This window comes from Lygodium microphyllum, chromosome 19 (assembly GCF_053477565.2).
Source record: "Lygodium microphyllum isolate KBCC chromosome 19, Lygodium_microphyllum_v1.1.10, whole genome shotgun sequence".
Lineage (NCBI taxonomy): Eukaryota > Viridiplantae > Streptophyta > Polypodiopsida > Schizaeales > Lygodiaceae > Lygodium > Lygodium microphyllum.
Window position 1 is genome coordinate 114,506,036 of NC_141153.1, and position 19,139 is coordinate 114,525,174.

The 19,139-nt window shown below is 44.0% G+C and overlaps 1 protein-coding gene across 2 annotated transcripts in view; it reads right to left on the minus strand.

Annotated features, from left to right (window-relative positions):
* Window positions 1–19,139, minus strand: part of LOC148020286 (U-box domain-containing protein 52-like) — a 78,800-nt gene that overhangs the window by 58,372 nt on the left and 1,289 nt on the right. Inside the window, exons 2-3 of one of the 2 annotated variants that reach the window (XM_087700619.1) lie at window positions 18,973–19,088; window positions 18,746–18,867 (exon numbers count right to left, since the gene is read on the minus strand). In XM_087700619.1, the coding sequence (XP_087556745.1) occupies window positions 18,746–18,867; window positions 18,973–19,088 (238 nt within the window). Of the gene's footprint in view, window positions 1–18,745; window positions 18,868–18,972; window positions 19,092–19,139 lie in introns of both variants that reach the window. The other variant, XM_087700617.1, reaches the window with a different exon arrangement.

A 19,139-nucleotide genomic window follows, 5' to 3' on the forward strand; every position in this document is an offset into this window, starting at 1 on the left:
AGCTTGCATACTAAATTTTCTGAGCCTTCAACTGCAAAACCAATGGGCTGCTGTACATACACTTCTTCCTGAAGTTCCCCATGTAAGAATGCAGTCTTTATATCCAGCTGATGCACTTTCCAACCAAAATGTGCAGCCAAGGCAATCATAGACCGAATGGTCGTCATACGGGAGGTAGGAGCAAAGGTCTCCTCATAGTCAATGCCCTTTTTCTGTGCGTAGCCTTTAGCTACCAGCCGTGCCTTGTACTTATCTATGGATCCATCTGCATTCCTTTTCAATTTGTAGACCCATTTCGTACCAATGGCACGCTTGCCAACTGGCAAAGACACCAAATCCCAAGTATGATTCTTATGAATAGAATCCAATTCAGCTTGCATGGCTGCCATCCAATGCACACTATGTCGTGCATCCTCAAAACATTCAGGCTCCTCATTATCATGAGTACATGCTGCCATAACAAACTCCATGGAATGTGCTGAATCATGCAGTCGAGTTTGCCTTCGAGTACGACCAGCCAAGGGTGTTTCCAAATGACTATCTCTCATAGTCTGCGTGTACCATCTAGGCACCTGTCTTGCTTCCTGACTGTGTACAAGTTCCTGCTGAATTTCAGTTTCAGCAATGTGCTGATTTACTGCATGTTCCATAGGAGCAGCTGGCTGAACATTAGGTTCATTTGCTGAAGTACCAGCTGAATCACCAAATGTGATGGGCAGCAGCCCTTCAAAGACATCACGGGCAGCCTGATATGTATCAAAACCAGCCAAGGATAATTCTGATTTTTCATCAAATACAACATCCCTGCTGACAAAAACCTTCTTGGTCACGGGATCATAGAGTCTGTAGCCTTTGCTTTCGCTGCTATATCCCATAAAGATGCATTTTACAGCCTTGTTGTCCAACTTCTTTCGAAGTACCTGTGGAATATGGGCATATGCAAGACACCCAAAAGTACGGAAGTGGCCAACAGAAGGTTTGCGGCTGTGCCAAGCCTCAAAAGGTGTGACGGTTTTCAAGGCCTTGGTAGGACATCTGTTCAAAATGTGGCAAGCGCACATGACGGCTTCCATCCAAAAACTATGAGGCAAACTCTTTGCCTTCAGCATACATCTGGCCATCTCCATGAGTGACCGATTTTTCCTCTCTGCTACCCCATTCTGCTGTGGAGTATATGCAGTAGTGTACTGATGGATAATGCCCTTCTGCTGCAAATAAGAATTCAGCATAGAGGACATGTATTCCCCCCCTCGGTCCGAACGGAGAGTCTTAATCTTGCAACCAGACTGAGTTTCCACAAGTGCACTGAAAGCCAAAAATGCATCATACACTTCTGACTTCTTTTTCAAACAGTAGACCCAGCACAAACGTGTAAAGTCATCAATAAATGTTACAAAATAGTAACAACCACCCAATGACTGTGTCTGCATGGGCCCACAAACATCCGAATGCACAAGCTGTAATCTGGCTGTTGCTCTAAAAGCAACATCACGGGGAAAAGAGAAACGATGCATTTTCCCCAAAATGCAACCCTCGCATAAATGCTCAGGAGGTCTCTCCAAGAGAGGTAATCCATCCAACATCTGAGTACGCTGTAATAGCATCAAGCTGCCATAGTTTACATGCCCCAAACGAGCATGCCATAACTCTGCCTCTAACATAGCAGGAGTAAGAGTGGATGTCAAATATGCAGACTGATCTACCGAAAGAGCATCCAACTCATATAACCCATGACACAAAGAACCTGTCAAGACCAATGTCATGTGTTCCTTGTCACGGACCATGCAACGGTCATCATCAAAGGTGACCTGCAAACCACAACGTGCCATAGAAGAAATGGAAAGCAGATTCTTCTTAATGCCAGGCACATACAAAGCATCCTGTAGGCGGAGAATAGAGCCATCAATGGCTGTAAGCTGAATCTCCCCAATACCACGAACAGGGTATGATGCATTATTAGCACACTGAACAGACTTCCCAACGGGAGGTGCACCAAGAGAAGCAAACAAATCTCTACGAGATGTGATATGCCGTGAAGCACCACTGTCAAAGAACCAAGTGTCAGCATCTTCTGTAGAGCTAAATGCTCTATCAGCCCAAGAGACATCATAACTGCAAGTGTAAAAACAATAGTCCCTGTCTGCAACAAAGGACGCGGACTCACTAGCAGTGGAAGGAGCTGCAGAAACAGACATCCCTGACTCCTTCTTCTTCTCTTTGGCGATGCGCTTCCTGCACTCAGTGATGTAGTGGCCAGGCTTCTTGCAGTAATGGCATTTTCCTTTCTTGGCTTGCGTGCCCCCCTGTTTCTGACTTGTCTGTGAAGTGTTATTACTACCAGAACTCTGCGAAGCATTTTTCCCTTGGCTGTTTTTACCCTTCTGCCTTGACATAAAAGCCTGCTCAGAGGCTATACCATCCACACCACTGTTCCGTCTAGTTTGCTCCTCCTCTAGAAGTAAACTGACAAGCTGAATGAAAGTGATGGGCTCTTTCGAAATCCTCATAGTGAGGTTCAAGGCAGTATGAAAAGCCAAGTAAGAGGGAGCCAGTGAATTCAATGTCGTAGAAATCAGCTGCGCATCTGAGTAGTACTCATCCACATTCATGAGTTGCTCCCACAAGTCCTGAATTTTGTTGAGATGATCCTGCATAGAATCACCCTCATTCATCTTTAGAGTCTCTAGCTCTTTCTTCAAGAAAGAGATGCGAGTCTCATTCTTTCCTGCAAACATCTGCTCCAATATCAACCAAGCTTCTTGTGAAGAAGCTGCTGAACGAATATGAGGAATGATAGAACGCTGAACTGCCAATGCAATCAGCGACATAGCCTGTGCATCCCGTGTATCCCAAGTTTTCTGAGCTGCAGTTCTTGGGGGAAGTGGCTGAGCGGGGTGAGGTGGAGGGGGCTGAGGTTGCCCTCTTGCACGTCCTCCTGGAGGAGGAGTAGCGGGAGCCACAACTCCCGGTCGTGCTTCCTCTCCACTGACATAATCCCACAAATTTTTTGCCACTAATACATTCTTCATCATGAAAGACCAAAGGGAATAATTGTTCCCATCCAATCGGTCTTCCTTGGACACATAGGTGAATACATCTCCTCCCTGATTTGCCATTATTTCCCAAAAGGCAATAGAGCAATGTCAATGCAGTCCGGGCTGGAAATCTGCAAATTTCCAGAAATTGCAGCAAACACAAGTCTGCAATTAATGTGCAAAGGGTACTCTGTCAAAAAACTGTCCTTTCCTGCACGCTTCCCAAGGTGCAATTAGTGCTCAGCAGCACTAAAACATCAAAAGCCCCAAAATTTTCTGCCCAAAATTTCTGTCACAAATGTCTGTTACAAAAGCCCCAAAATGTGCATTCAATGTGTCACAGACAGACACAGCACGTTTCCCAATGCTGAAAACTGAACCTGCTGTTCAGCACGTTTCCCAATGCTGAACCTGAACCTGTTGCACGAACTCCTGTGTAAAAGAAAAGTGCAGAATGTTACCTCTGCGTGTTGACGACGGGCACGATTCCCGAGGTAATGACTGCTGGGTACAGTCGGACTGACGCACAGGTACAGGCGTGCAGGTCCAGTGACACGCGCAGGCAGGACTGGGCGCGCGCTGGGCTGAGGAGGCGGCACCCAGGACTGGCTGGTGGAGACAGGTGGCGCGCTGGCAGCTGGAGCTGACGGCACAGGCTAGCTCAGCGCAGGGAGGCTGCGCAGGCAGACTGACAGGCGAAGGGGCACTCTGGGCAGACACAGGGCAGAGGACTCGCTGGGCAGGGGTGGCAGCATGCAGGTACAGGAGGCGCGCTGGGCAGAGGTGGCAGCACGCAGGTACAGGTGGCGCTCTGATTGTTGGAGCTGCACGCTGGGCAGAGGAGTCGTCTGGTGCTGCGCGCTGACGGACTGACAGGCGCAGGCAGGACTGGGCAGGAACAGGCGGCTGGGGCAGAACTGGCGGTGGCTGCAGACTGCAGACTGAAGACTGCTCTGAGCTGAGCTCTGATACCAAATGTCAGATGGGAGAGGATCGAGGTGCAGCTGAAGTGCAGTAGACAGTGTGAGAGTGAGAGACAGAGTTGAGCACGACACCCAATGCAATAGTACTGAATAGAGTGTTAGCTGAAAGTACAAATGATAACCCTTATACCTTAGAGTTATAAGGGGCTGTTCACACCCGAACACAGTAAGTGCCCGTAAGTGTGCACCACAAGCACATACAAAATAGTACACATAATCTGGGGGAAAAAACCTCTCCTACCGAGAGTAAAAAGTGCCCCAGTGTCCTAGTGATCACCCGCACACTCCCATATGAGCGTAGGCGTAAGTAAGGCGTGTGAGATACCCAACATGTGCTGCCTATCAGGAGGCCTTGGCACGACATCTCATCTTTTGGAAAGATGGTAAGATCCATGCACAAGAAACGAGATTGCCTCTTGCTTTGAATTTTGGAAAGGGAGGCATGCAGAAGTTGTTGGAAGACTTGGCTGCTTGAAATGCTTATGCAACGGTACATGCTTCTACTTTTGGTCTACAATTGGATAGAATGCATGGCCAAGTGATGGTTGGTCCAAAGGCTGAAATATGGACACATGCTTTACATGCAGCTGAAAAGAGAAAGATTACTGATAGTGAAATGTCTCATGCAAGGCAAGACATTCGTGACATAACTAGTTGGAAATCACCGGTAGATGCATATTCAATGGATGCATATTTAGAAAAATGACAAAACATAGATGCACTTGTGGAAGAGAAATAAAAGAGAGATGAAGATAATGCAGGGATATCTAAGGAAGTGACAAAAAGAAGTGTGGATTTTCCTAAAGCTATAAATCAGCCACCTCCCGAGCATGTTATGAAAGAGATCAACAGTCAGGAGTAAAAACATGATAGCAAGCAAGAGGGCAAACAGCTGGGATATAAGCTACAGTCTGATATTAAGACATGTACAGATGCCTTGGAAGATCATGTAGTGGAAGAGTCAGCGATTGCATCTATAGATTTTCTTAATGTATCTAAAGAGGTTTATGAAGATCATGTTTTACTTGATGCAGGGACTCAAACAGAGATTAGTGACTTGTTGGATGCACATGATTTGCAAGATGATACAGTTATCGTTTCTGAAATAGTTCATGAGCTCGAGGATATGCATTTACAAGATGTTAGATATAATGCTTTACAGCTGGAAAATGTTTCGGACGCTTTGTCAAAGGCCTTGATTGACAATTCTAAGATGCTTCAAGATATGGATTGTTTCACTATTTTTGGTGATGGTGAGAATGTATTGAATGCAAATGAGACTCAATTTATGTTGGATGAGGAGCAAAAAGGTTATCACAAGCAACTTCCCATGCGATGGACTTTGAAAGAGCATGCATGTTGCTATGTATTTGTTGATGGGTGTATTGATAGCATGTATATGGAGATTCAACAACCTCTAGTGTATGATATGCACCCAAGGCCTTATGACACTAGAGGGGGTACTAAGTATGACTCAAGAGTTGTACAAATGCCCGAGTATTTTGATCTATGATCTAGGGGGATGCCTTCTTATATGCATGATGAGCAACAAGTTGAAGCTATGGGTGTTTACCCAGGTGGTGCATCGGTGGCATATACCGAAGGATGTGTAGGTTCAAAGGAGATGGATGTCGTGCCACTACGTGGGCACAGTGTGAAAAACTCTAGAGTATATCATCATCCGACTTCTTTATTGATGTAGAGAGTCAATGTGATCCGAGTCATTAGTGCTAGTGTCCATGGCATAGATGGTCCCCAGTGGATACGACCTTCTACTTCCTTCTACCTCTGATCCCCGATGGATACGACCTTTCGACAAAAACCCCTCTGATAACGGAGTGGGGAGTTTACTTGGGATTTAGATGGGTCTGAAGAGGGCAAACCGTCTGTTACCTAGGGTTCCAAGTAGGACTCGACATCACTCCCGCCCAACAGTTTTTTCCAGCCCTCGACTCTATTCAGAAAAAGCTAACCTACTGGAGTACTGCTCGCCTTTCCTTAGCGGGCCAAGCCCGGGTGGTCAACCAGGTCCTCCTAGCAATGGCTTGGTACATCACCTCGTGTTAGTGACTCTCCTCGTCCTATGTGTCTCAGCTTCGCCGCCTGGTGCAAAACTTCCTCTGGGCCGGGTCAGACAGTTCCAAGGACTCTCGGGCCAAGGTGGCATGGACGACCATCATCCAGCACCAGTCAAAGGGAGGGCTTAGGATCATTGACCCAGAGTATCAGAGTCTGACCCTTTTGGGCAAGCTAGTAGTCTGCACTCTCATACCAGGAGGGCGGACTTGGAAGGTTCTACTGTAGGAGGGTCTCCAAGAGTGTCGACTAAGGCTTAGAGAGGATTGGAGACCGTCCTTGAGATGGATCTTCACGACGGCCCAGATCACGCCCCCGAGATCCCCCTTCCTTCACAACTTACTTCATGTGTGGCAAGGCCTGCGTAAGACCCTAATTCAAAGCCCCCCAAGCTGCCAAGAGGAGATAGACCACTAGCCAGTGATCTGGAACCCCCAAGTCAGAGATCAGGAGGGGGTACAGATTGGTGAGCACCCCCACATCCAATGGGCTGGCTAGGAGGCCAGCCCGGCTCGCACCATCAGGATCTGGAGGGAGGTGTACAGGATGGCGGATGAGGTGTTGCAGCAAGCACCAGGTTACCAAAGAGGAGTTGAGTTGAGGAGAAGGGAGATTGATGCAGCAATACCTCAGGAGTGGCTTGGTCCCCCCAATACAAGAGCCAGTAGAGCTCGGGGAGGTATGGGCCGCTAAGTTTTCACCAGCAAGTATCCCCCTACAGGTGGCACGTAGAGTAATAGGCACCCCACACGAGACTTTCTTCACCATGCAGGAGGGGGGACGTCTGGCCCTGGACAAAGGGCAGCAAGATGAGGGGATAGCTATCCTTTCGTGGAGGATTCAAGTGGTTGGCCTTCAGGGGAAGACATGGCGGCTAGACCCATATTTCTTCTAGGAGGAGCTCTGGGAGTGGCACCTCTAGATTTGGGAGGGCAGGCCACTTGATGAGCTGGAGTGGGATCCAAGAGAGTGGCTATGGCCGGCCACTACGGTCGCCAAGAAGCCACCAAGGTTCCTGGAGTACACAACCACGATTGACAGACATGTACTGATGCAGGAGGACATGTATTGATGTAGGAGGACATAACTGATGCAGGAGGACATGGACTGGGCACCGTCACGTAGCAGTTATTGGGCAGAGCACAACACGATGGATGCTTTCCGACGAACTTTCTGGCGCAGCCTATGGAACAACTGGAGGCCGAGGAGAGTATCGTACTTTTTATGGCTGGTGGAACATGGAGGCCTAGCAGTGGGGGGTTGCTTAGCCCAAATGCAGAAGGATGGAGGGCGTAAACGCTCCACACAGCAGCTTCTGGAAACTTCAATGCACTGCCTTTTGGTCGTGTGAAGCGGCGCAGCTTGTGTGGAGAGGAGCATGCCACATCCTCTGCCATAGCACCCAGCCTTGGATGTATCTCATGGGGAGCTTTCAGATGGCAAGCAGTCAGCCAGGGCCATCACCTTCTGTATGAGGCTAGGATGCATAACACGATATTCATTATTGAGGCTAGGTCATGCGCAGTGGTCGGTTTGGAGACTCTACCCATCCGCCAGGTATTGGAGCCCACAGCAGACCGCTCTGAGGTATGGGAGATCGTAGGGAGTCTCACTGAATGGCATATCTGGAAGGCGCGGTGTCGAGGTTTTTGGAAATTGGCGGAGATAGACTTTCTATACAGGCGACTTTAGCAAAGCTCTGGACCTCCATCATCCACTCCCTTCGCGGTTGATGGAACTAGATGCAGGGCGAGTCTCGAGGTCGTCAGGAGCTCCGTTTTCATTTCATGCGCACTTGGGGCGGCCAAGACTTGCTTTTCGGGATGCATGCAAGCAAACCCCAGATGGCAATACACCCCCCCTCCATGGCTTCTTGCCCTCATCCCCCCTAGACCGCCCTGAGAGGCCTATATATTTGATATATCTATGACTCTACATTAGCTCCAGCTAGTCTATTGAGCATGAGAACTTCCTTGTATTCACGTTTTTTCTGAAGTAATATAATCAGCCACACTTTATTTGCAAAAAAAAAAAAAAAACTCTTCAAGACATGTCCATTCATCATGAATCAATCATAAAACTTCTACCAAGTCTGCTAAAGCCTTTACACAAGATAAAGACAAAGCTCAATGATTCAAACTCTCCATATATTACATGTAAACTCTATTGTACATCCAAGACAAAGAGTCCAAACAATATAAATGTCAATAGATTTAGATGATTTCTCGGTAGGAGAAGCCCAAGTACTTCTCCCGGGAGCACTATGTGTTGATAGAACCTAAGAAGGGAAACAAAAGCCTTGTATTGGACTCCAAAAAAACTTCAACCCTACATATTCCCTGTTATTACAGCAGTTATAGCTGATCGTTTAATGGCTAAACTCCAAGAAAAATGGTTCTTGGATTATCTAGACAATGTCTACTACTACTCGAAAGCAATCTCCAAGCATTAGATCTCCTGGAGATCCCAGTTATACCCAAAAACGTGCACCAAACGCTAGCTTCTACTTTGTTGCTCAGATGACAAATCTAATGGTTTCGTTGTCTCCGAAAGGGGAGTAAAACCCCAAGATGCCTAGTTAGAATTCTCCCAAATCGTTCCTTCTCCTCTCCTCCTATCCCGAGTGCTATTTGCTGCCTGAAAACTGCGATCCCACACCGTGTAAATGTGAAGATCTTCTTTTTTATGAGATTTCCCAAAACTAGCTGAAAAGCCACTTGCTTTTTGCATAATCCTATTCTAGAAGTTTATTACACTTTTTGAGAATATTTACAATAAATAATGGCCAAAATATCAAAAATATGCTAAAATTGTCCAAAAATCCTGTATTTTTGAACCATCCATACTATAGATACTAACACTAATGACTAATATGACATTGACTCTCTAGATTAATAAGAAAGATAGATTATGCAATCCAAGGTTTTTCACAAAGTTTCCGTGTAACGGTATGACAACGGCAATAACTATTCTCTATGGTCCTTCACAATGAAGAATGTACTGATTGCAAAAAATCTTCAGAATTATGTTAGTGGTGAGGAATTTTGTCCTAGAGTTGTGGCTCTTGCAACACCTCCCCCACGAGGACGTAATCAAAGGCCCACTCTAGCTCAACCACTCCCCCAAAGATGTGCAAAACAAAAGACTTGGAACACATGGGATACTCACTAATTGCATTGGCAGTTCAGCCGTCTATAATCCCACATAATAACTATTGTCTATGGTCCTTCATGATGAAGAATGTGCTGATTGCAAAACATCTTTGGGATTATGTTAATGGTGAGGAATTCCATCCTAGAGTTGTGGCTCCTGCAACACCTCCCTCAGGAAGATGTAGTCGAAGGCCCAATCCAGGTCAGCCACGTCCCCAAAGATCTACAACACAAAAGGCTTGGGACAGAGGGATGCTCAAGCATTGTCACTAATTGCATTGGCAGTTCAGTGGTCTATAATCCTGAATATACGGTCTGTTGCTTCTTCACGAGAAGCATGGCTCACACTTAAGCAAATGTTTGCAGGAAAAAATGAGACATGCATCTTTCTTGAAAAAGGAGCTTTAGAATGTGAAGATGGATGAAGATGATGCCATGCAGGATCATCTTAACAAAATTCACGATTTGCGTGAGCAGTTAATGAATGTAGATGAGTATTGTTCTAATGCACAGATTATCTCTAGTACTCTAAATTCCTTGGCACCCTCTTATCTGGCCTTTCACACGGCCTTGAACCCACTTACCTTTCTTCAATTGGTTAGTTTTCTCCTAGAAGAAGAGCAAACAAGAAAGAACAATGGGGTGGACGTTATAGCCTCTTAACAAACTTTTATGGTGAGACAAAAGGGCAAGGGCAACCACTCTAGAAATGTTCCACAAAGTTCTGAAAGTACAGGTACTTCACAGAGCAATAAGAAGCAAAAGGCCACGCAAGCCAAGAAGGGTAAGTGCCATTATTGTGAGAATCCAGGTCACTACATCACGAAATGTAAGAAGCACATTGCCAGGAAGAAGGAGGAGTTTGGGATGTCTGTTTCTAATGCATATTCTACTACTACAGAGTCCATATCTCTTGTTGTAGACCATGACTACTATTTTTACACTTGCAGTTATGATTATTCTTAGGCTGATAGAGCATTTATCTCTATTGAGGATGCTAGCACTTGGTCCTTTGACAGTGGTGCTTTTGAGCACACAAAAATCCGCACATAGAAACGTCAAGTTAGACCTGCGTGAGTGTAGGCGACAACTTCCTAAGCAACGACAGGTTAGTCAATAGCTTCTCAAGCAGTCGATAGATCAAGGGCAGACAACGACAACTCAGACGCACGCAATGATAGGTCATATATGTCAGCACAGGTCACATTGGTCAGTTGCACGCAGCACAAGTAGAATCAATGCAATCAAATCAGCCGGCAGCTCATCGTGTTCCCAAGAGAGTTCATCATTTTTCTTACAGTTCGTCAATTTTTTTCAATATCCTTTTCAACCAGCTTTCTTGCTCACTAAGAGGGGTTCTCATGCATAGACATAGTTCACAAATTTCTGGCCAAAATTTGGGGCTTTTCCCAGATTTGATGCAATTCATACATAACAATGACATTTGACCCTGAAATTGCAAACATTGTGCACATTGGCTCTGAAATTTTGGTATTTTCATGTATCAATGAAATTTTTCTCAACTGAGTCGAATTTACTGACATTGGTGCACATTTGGACCTGAGAAATTAGAACTTTTGCAAAATTTTGTGAAATTTTGCTAAATTTGCTCGTTCTATGCTCTCGGGAATACATATTAATACATTGGGAACGATTGGTCAGTGAAATTCTGGGGCTTTTGCTAAAATTTGTGGATTTTGGCAAACTTGATGTGTGAAATGCATCTTGGGGAACATTGCTGAAGGAATCTTGGTGATGTAAGCAATGTAATACGAATCTTTTATCTCCCATTTGTGAGATATTTGAAAAATTGTAGAGAATCTTTGGGCATTTTGTGTATCAAAAGTTGATTTGGACACATATGTATGCAGTATAATCTCAAGCAGCTTCTATTGAGTTGATCTATCGCTGAATATTTATGGTGCAACAGTCTTGGAGATCATTTGCAGATTTGGGATTGTTGCAAATGTATTTTTGGTGATATTGCTGAAGTGGGAGTCATTTGGCAATTATGTATGCATGTAATGTATGCTGAAGTTATATTGCTGAAAGTCATTCTCTCTACTGGTGTACTTGTATTTGGGCACTGTCTACAATATAGTGACACTAAATCTTGCTCTTATTTCCTTCAATTTTGGGCTGAAATTAGCTGAATATTCAACTTGTTGTCTGCTGTCATAAATTGCAGCATTGGTTTTTTGGTGTACTGCTGACAAATGGCCTCTAATGGTTCTAGCAACAGTGATACTAAATCCCTCCTTGAAATCAAGAGGTTTGATGGCACTGGCTTTGATCTGTAGAAGGATAGGATGCAAGGCATTTTGTTTCTCAAAGACTGTGATGATGCTCTCTTGGAAACTAAGCCTGCAACTATGGCAGATGAGGATTGGGCTAGACTCAACAAGAAGGCCATTGCATACATTAAAATGGTTGTATTTGATGATATACTAACAAACATTAAGCATCTTGATACAGTTTATGTTGTATGGAAAAAGTTAATGGATACTTATGAAAATACAACTCCAGTAAATCAAGTGCACCTCATGCGCAAGCTTGTGAACATGGAGTTGGACGAGTCTAAGCCAGCATCCAAGCATTTCAGTGCTTCCACACAGATTTTGAGTCAGTTGCAAGACTTTGGTTTGCAACCTTTCAATGATAAACTGAAGGCTATTTTCTTGCTAATGACTTCACTTAATAGCTCGAAGGCTTTCGTTGTTTCACTTAGCAACCACATTGCTTTAACCTTTGATTGTGTTAGGGGCTCTATTCTCAATGAGGAGATTAGAAAAAAGTCTAGTGAAGAAAGCAGTGGATTAGCCTATCATCTTAGAGGGAGGTTAGAGAAGAGGGGTAATGCAACAAATAAAGGCAAAGTGGGCGTAAAAGCAAGGGCACACAACAAGATGTTACTTGCTATCAGTGTGGGCGTAAAGGGCATAAAAAACCCGATTGTTAATATTACAAGAAATGGCAAGGAGAGAAAAAGAAGGATGACAAGAAAGATGATGATAGCTCTCCCTCAAAAGAAGTTGCAAAGGCAAATGTTGCATCTAGTGTGGTCATTGAAGAGCTCTCTGCCATTAGAGAGATACTTGTTGCAGCCTCATGCAATGATGTAGACATTATGGCAACAGCAGGTGATATGCATATCACCAAAAAGGAAGTAATTAATGCCTTACTTTCAACTCATGATGGGCTATCCCAATCAAGGATAGTGGATAGCAGTGCCTCTTTTCATGTTACTCCCTCTGTGAAGTCATTTTCTGAATACACTACAAGTTGCCTAGGCAAGGTTTACTCAGGCAACAACTATCCATGTGAGACAAAGGCGTAGGTACCACTCATTTGGTCCTTGAAAACAGCCAACAGCTGATTTTATAAGATATCAAATATATACTGGCATAAAGAAAATTCTACTATCAATTGGGCAGCTTGATGCAAGAGGATATTTTACTACCTTTGGTGGTGGATCTTGGAAGGTCCACAAGGTCTCTATGCTAATTGTCAAAGGCAACAAAAAGGAGACTTTGATTTATTTGCATTGTAAAGCATTACCTGGCAAGTTCTTAGCTATGGTTGAAGTTCATTCACAAATGGAACTTTGGCACAAAAGACTTGGACATATGAGCCAAAAAGGCCTTTAGATTCTCTTCTCTTTAGGGATATTCAATGTAAAAGGATCTGGTTTCGAAATTTGTAACGAGTACATGTATGGAAAACATGTGAAGTCTCCTTATTACTCTGGTGTCATTAAAAAATCCAATGCTCTTGATTTAGTGCACTCTGACATGTGCACTATTCCTATTAATTCATATGGGGATGCACGGTACTTTGTCACATTTATTGATGTTTTCAATAAAGAGTAATGAGTGTATGTGTTAAAGAGCAAAAAGAAAGTGTTGGCTTCTTTTAAAATGTTTCATGCTTTTGTTACCACACAGAAAGGGCTTAAGTTAAAAGCTATAAGAACGGATAATGGGAATATAATCGCACACTTTGTGAGAGTTAGATGCATGCTGTCCACAGTTAATCTCCCGTAGTAGTTTTGGGGAGAGCCTCTTAAAACTGCAGTTCATGTATGCAATTACTCTCCAAATCGTGCATTGAAAAATAGCATTCCTGAAGAGGTTTGATCTGGCAAACTTGCTTTATATGATCGTTTGCGTGTCTTTGGTTGTGATACCTTTGTGCATGTACTTGTGGATCAGAGGACCAAACTAGACATGAAATCCATCAATGGTATCTTCATGGAATATGGAGATGAGGGAGAGATGGGTTACAGAGTTTGGCTCCTCAGGGCAGAAAGATAGTACACAGCCGAGACATAGTATTTAATGACACAAAGTTGCTGAAACATGCTACACAAGGTAACCTTGATAAAAAGAAGGTCAACTTTCAGAATGAACAGCCAGCAATTCAATAGCCATTAGCTGAAGATTTTGTTCCTTTTAATGCTGAAAATGAGTAACAACCCATTGTGGTACAGCCAAAAGATAATGGACAACAAATAGATGCATGGGATGGAATAAGACACCAAGAACAACATGCTGAAAACAGGTTACAGCAGCAAGAAAATGCTGAATATTAGTAACCTAGTGATGATTTGTATGCATCTAAGGATGTAGGCCCATTGCCCGACAATACAGATCATTGGGTAAGGTTTACATGTGTCAAAAGGCAGCCATAGAGGTTCCAGCCATCTTTGGATTGCATTTTGTTGACTAATGAGGGTGAGCCTCTGATATTTAGAGAGGCACAATCATGTGAAAACAAGAGAAAGTAGGAGCTTGCTATGTAGGAAGAGATAAAGTCTTTATATGCAAATAACACTTGGGAGCTTGTACCTTTGCCCAAAGATAGGAAAGTAATCCCTAATAAATGGGTTTACAAAGTGAAATGTATTGATGGAAAACCCAAGTACAAGGCATGTTTAGTTGCTAAGTGCTATACACAGAAGGAAGGCATAGACTTCCAAGAGGTCTTCTCACAAGTAGTGAAGATGACTACGCTCTATGTTTTGATTGCTCTCACTGCATCCTTGGATTTAGAGTTGGATCAGATGGATATGAAGACTTCTTTTCTTTATAGTGACTTGGATGAAGAGCTGTACATGAAATGGCCACAAGGTTTTGCCATTTCAAGGAAAGAGCTATTGGTTTGTAAGCTGAAACACAACTTATATAGGCTGAAACAAGCTCCTAGACAATGGTACAAAAAGTGTGATACCTTCATGCTCAGCCATGGATTTAAATGCAATCATGTAAATGACTGCTTATACACTAAAAAGACTGATGATGGAAGTCTTATTGTGTTGGTCTTATAAGTGGATGACATGCTGATTGCAGAAAAGCATAAGAGTACTTTGAATGCTCTTCAAAGGCAGCTAAGTTCAACCTTCTCTATGAAAGATTTGGGGGCAACTCCTTCATCGGCCGCCTTCCTCCATCTGGAGGTGATTGAGAATGTTTCTCTAATGGCCATTAATACAACAATGATGGCCCCACAGTCTCGTGAGTGGATTGTGGACAATGGTGCTTCCTACCACACGAGTCCTTCTTCAGATGGGATTGCTCATATGCATTCAATGCATGAGCAAATCCTTAAAGGTGATAGTTCTTCGGTCCCCATCAAAGGCAAGGGTGTATACAACTGATTCCGGATGGGCAAGGTGGTGCCCACACATCACAGGTGCTCTATGTATCAGGTTTAGGGTATCATCTCCTTTCAATAAGAAATATATATATTCTTGGTCTAACAATTGAGTTTGATAAGGACTCCTTACGAGCTCTTGATGGTGTTTCTCAATAGGTTCTTTGTGCAAGACATGAGGATAATGGAGTCTACAAGACGCGGTCTTCTTTTGCCTTTTCTTCTTTTTTTCTCTTCACAGACTCAAACAGAGCTTTGGTATCCTCGGTTTAACCACCTCAACTATGAGTACCTTCAGAAGGCTACTCATGGTCAATTGGTACATGGGTTACCTGAGATTGGGGTAAGCCACCTGCCATGTGTCTCTTGTATTCGTGGCCAGCTGCATAGAGATGCTATTACCATCAAGGCTTCCTGACACACTAAGGCGCCCTTGGAGCTTGTTTCAATGGGCTTGTTTGGACCCATGAAGACACAATCCCTTAAGGGGAGTTTCTATTTTATGCTAATTGTTGATAATTTTAGCAAGATGACATGGGTATAATTCTTGGCCTTGAAGTCCAAAGCATTCTCACATTTTAAGGATTGGTTGATCTTTGAAGAGAATGGGTCTAGCACGAAACTCAAGACACTATGTTCCGACAAGAGAGGGGAGTTTTCCTTCTACCTCTACTCCAAGGGTTACCCATGAGTCAGTGTTCCTCCATATTGTTCAATTGGAGGAGCCTTCTTCAGTGATTGCCTCATCTTCCGAGAGGCCTTGGCTGGTTGATAGTGGTGTTAGCCTGTCTTGGCCAGTCAATCAACTCCTGGGTGTAGGCAATCGGCCCATTTTATGGGCAAGTCGGCCAGTTTTGGGCCAGGTCGGCCAGTTTGGAGGCTAGGGGGCAATGTATAGCAGTCCCCCCCATCAGTCCCTTACATTTTCTTGCAGATTTCAGCACACTCTCCCACTCCGGCATTGGTACTGCCATTGCTTCCAGCCTGATATGGTGCCCTCACTGACGCTCCAGGCTGCGTGCAGGGACTGATCAGTCCACACCTTTGTATTCAGCATTCATTTCAGTCAGTGCAGATTTTCTTCCTTCATTTTCTGCTTTCTCTCTCTTCCTCTGTGTTCGTGTTCCTTCTTCCGTTGCGCACTCTCACAAGTGGAGCTTCTAGTCATATGACTCCACAAGGTGATTTGTTGCAGGATCTACACTCTTCTGAAGATTCCGTCAATGTTGGTGACATTGTATCGGTGCCTATTTGTGGTGTTGGCACTCTGCCTTTGTTTTCCGACTATGCTTCGAGCTCCCTTTCACCCAACCCTTTTTGTTCCGAACTTCGGCTTTCCACTCCTCTCAATTTATGGCCTTACTAGGCTTAGTACCTGGGTTATCTTCACCGAGCAAGCCATTCGTATTGAGGATTCTTCTACAGGGGCTGTTATCACGACACGTTGGCAAGAGAGCGGGCTTTACAAGCTCCATTCCCCTTCTCTTATGCAGGGTTCTCCGAGGCAGTTATCTATTGCCACACCCGCTCCCGCTTGTGCACCATCTATTCCACAAGTTCCTTACCATCCTCCACCCTCTCCTCCGGTGGTTTCCTCGTACCCCCAATCCCTTTTACAAGGGGGCAGACTTGGTGATGCGGCTATGGATTTCCTGGCCCTAGTGTTTCAAAGGGGTTTTCCCAAGATCATGAGGAGCTTTTTCATTGGTAGTCTTCATCAGCAAGATCTGTTTCTTCCTTGGCCTTCCACCACATCCAAGATTTGGAGAAGGTGTTAGCAATCATGTTTGTCATGCCTTGTCATCTCCTGCCTGTAAGCCTCAATCTGAGTCAAACGAGGACTTTAGGAGCTCTGACCTGTCTGTCACTCAGTTTATTGCCTTTCAAGCATTTTCTCCTTCAATTGAGATTTTGTGTGCATTTCTCGAGCAGTTACTGCTTTCCACAGTCTACTTATACCTACCAAACATTGTCATCATCATCCAAGGTTTTCCTATCTCCGGTGTTGCTTTCATCATCAGCCTAATCTGGTGCCCTCACTGATGATGTGGGTTGCGTGCAGGGAGTGATCAATCTCTTTCTGCTTTCCCATTTGTATCAACATTCTTTCTTGTTCAATGCAAATTTCATTCTTCTTTTCTTGCAATCTCTCTCTATTCCTTTGTCTCTGTGTTTTCATTCCTTTCCATTGCGCACTCTCACACAGATCATGGATGAGACATTTGATATGGTTTACTACAAGACAAAGGATAACATAGCAGATTTGTTTACGAAGGCGCCTCCTCAGGTTGTTCTCCAATAGCACTCTAGATCCTTAAGCCTTAGTGTAGGATTTGAGAGGGGGTGTTAGAGATTAGTCATCCCCAACACTAGCATTCTCATGATACAATTGTTGCAGCTGGTTCTCTTGGAGGGGCTCACGCATTTTTCTTATCAATTAGTGGGCATTTTCAGCAGTCACAGTGTACGGGCACCTTATCAGGTAAGTGATTATGCCAAGTGGCAACCAGGCTGGTTATCGCTGATTGTTTTACTAACTTATGATCAGGTCAGCCAGTTTTGCTGGCCACCAACATTACTTTATTGCTTTGTTTCATGCTATTTATGCTCCAATGGCAACCTGCCCCCATCACTTGTCTTCCAGGTGTTGGTGAAAGAGATTCGGCTGGACAAGATACATCAGCAGCCCTTGCTCTCTTCATTTCAGCATTCATTGACTCCAGATTTCTGGGTTCTTTTGTCTCGTTTCTCTCTCCATCTTCTCTCATGTTCATTGTCTTTCAGTCTTGTCCATACACTTCCGCATTCTCTGCACTCTGACACCTTTACCTTTAAGAAGGACAGTTTTTTTCGTGGCTGGGAGATTGATTTTTGGCCTGTTCTAAGTCAGATGTTCAACTAGAAGGTTTTACTGTGACAGAACCTTCAAATGGAGGACTAGTCAAAGCTACCTCCAGAATGGTCCCTGAATAGTGGTAGCCTACTTGTTAAGATTTGGTCTAATAACAATGGCCAGCAAGTTCAGACACCAACACTTTCCAGGGTGCTGTTTACACTTTATGTGGTTCTTGCTGCTTCCCAAAAACACTGCATTTTTGACAAGTTCTATTATTCTTTGAATCATTGCTCCTTCCTCAACCAAGTGCAGATCCTGCACAAGGTGAGTGTGGTGCATGTGTGTGATCAGTTGAAAAGCATCAACACAAAAACACTGACTACTATTCTTAAGCATTTACTTATATCTTCTTCCATATCTGTTTACATATAACCAAAGGCCTGGACTTCACAATGCATTTAGACTTCAGAAACGACTGTGTGGGACTCCAAATTTGACCCAACTGTGAAGCAAGTCTAGTCATCACAAAAGCACCACTGTTCTGCCATCTCAGTGCGTTAACTTTCATGTAGCTTTCAAGACTGGATTTCGCAATTAAGTGTCTGAATTCGGAGAAGCAACCCCTTTAGTTTTTCAGAGTGCAAATTCAACTTCAGCTGGCTTTTTTGGGAGTGTTCAAAAATAGTTTCACGCAAGTATTGAGACAAAGAGGTGGAAAAAACGTATCCAATCAAACCCCTCATCACATTGTCTGAAAGAAACCCAAGACAGAGTGAATCACCATTTCCAATTGCTAGTTTTGGGAAGGATTTTTTGACATAATCCTCGCCTCAAATATATCGTGTAAGAGCTGCTCTTGAATTGAAAACTTGATTTATCCATGTTGTTCTGGAGAAGTGAGGTGCCTAGGTGAGTCTCCTTGTATGTGGTTGAAGAAAGAATCCTAACTGTGTCAGAGTTCATGTCAGATTAAATTGTGTTTTGCTGCTGAACAAATGACAAAGGACATACCTCCTGAGTCCACTTTGGGATGAAGACCCCAGAACAAGTTTGGAGATGCTAAGGGTTTGGACTTGCTGCAGCACTCCATCTTTAATAGAATCACTGTCAATACAGAAGACCTGTGGTTCTACCTGTAAAACAGTTTTGGCGTTTTCTCTTTAAAAGTATGTGAAACACCAATTTAATTTTATCACTAGAAATATGCCGGCTTAAATACAAAGGTATACTGAATGCACCTCCTTTTTTTCGCAGATTTTTCTATACTTCTGCATCAATTTCTCAGCTGCTGCAGCATGCTGCCGTCTGGCTTGTTTCCTGCTTTCTTCATTCGCCTGATCGAAAGGGAGGTGCCCTACTGCAGCAAAACACAGAAATTCACCTTCAAAGGGTCCATCTTAGACAT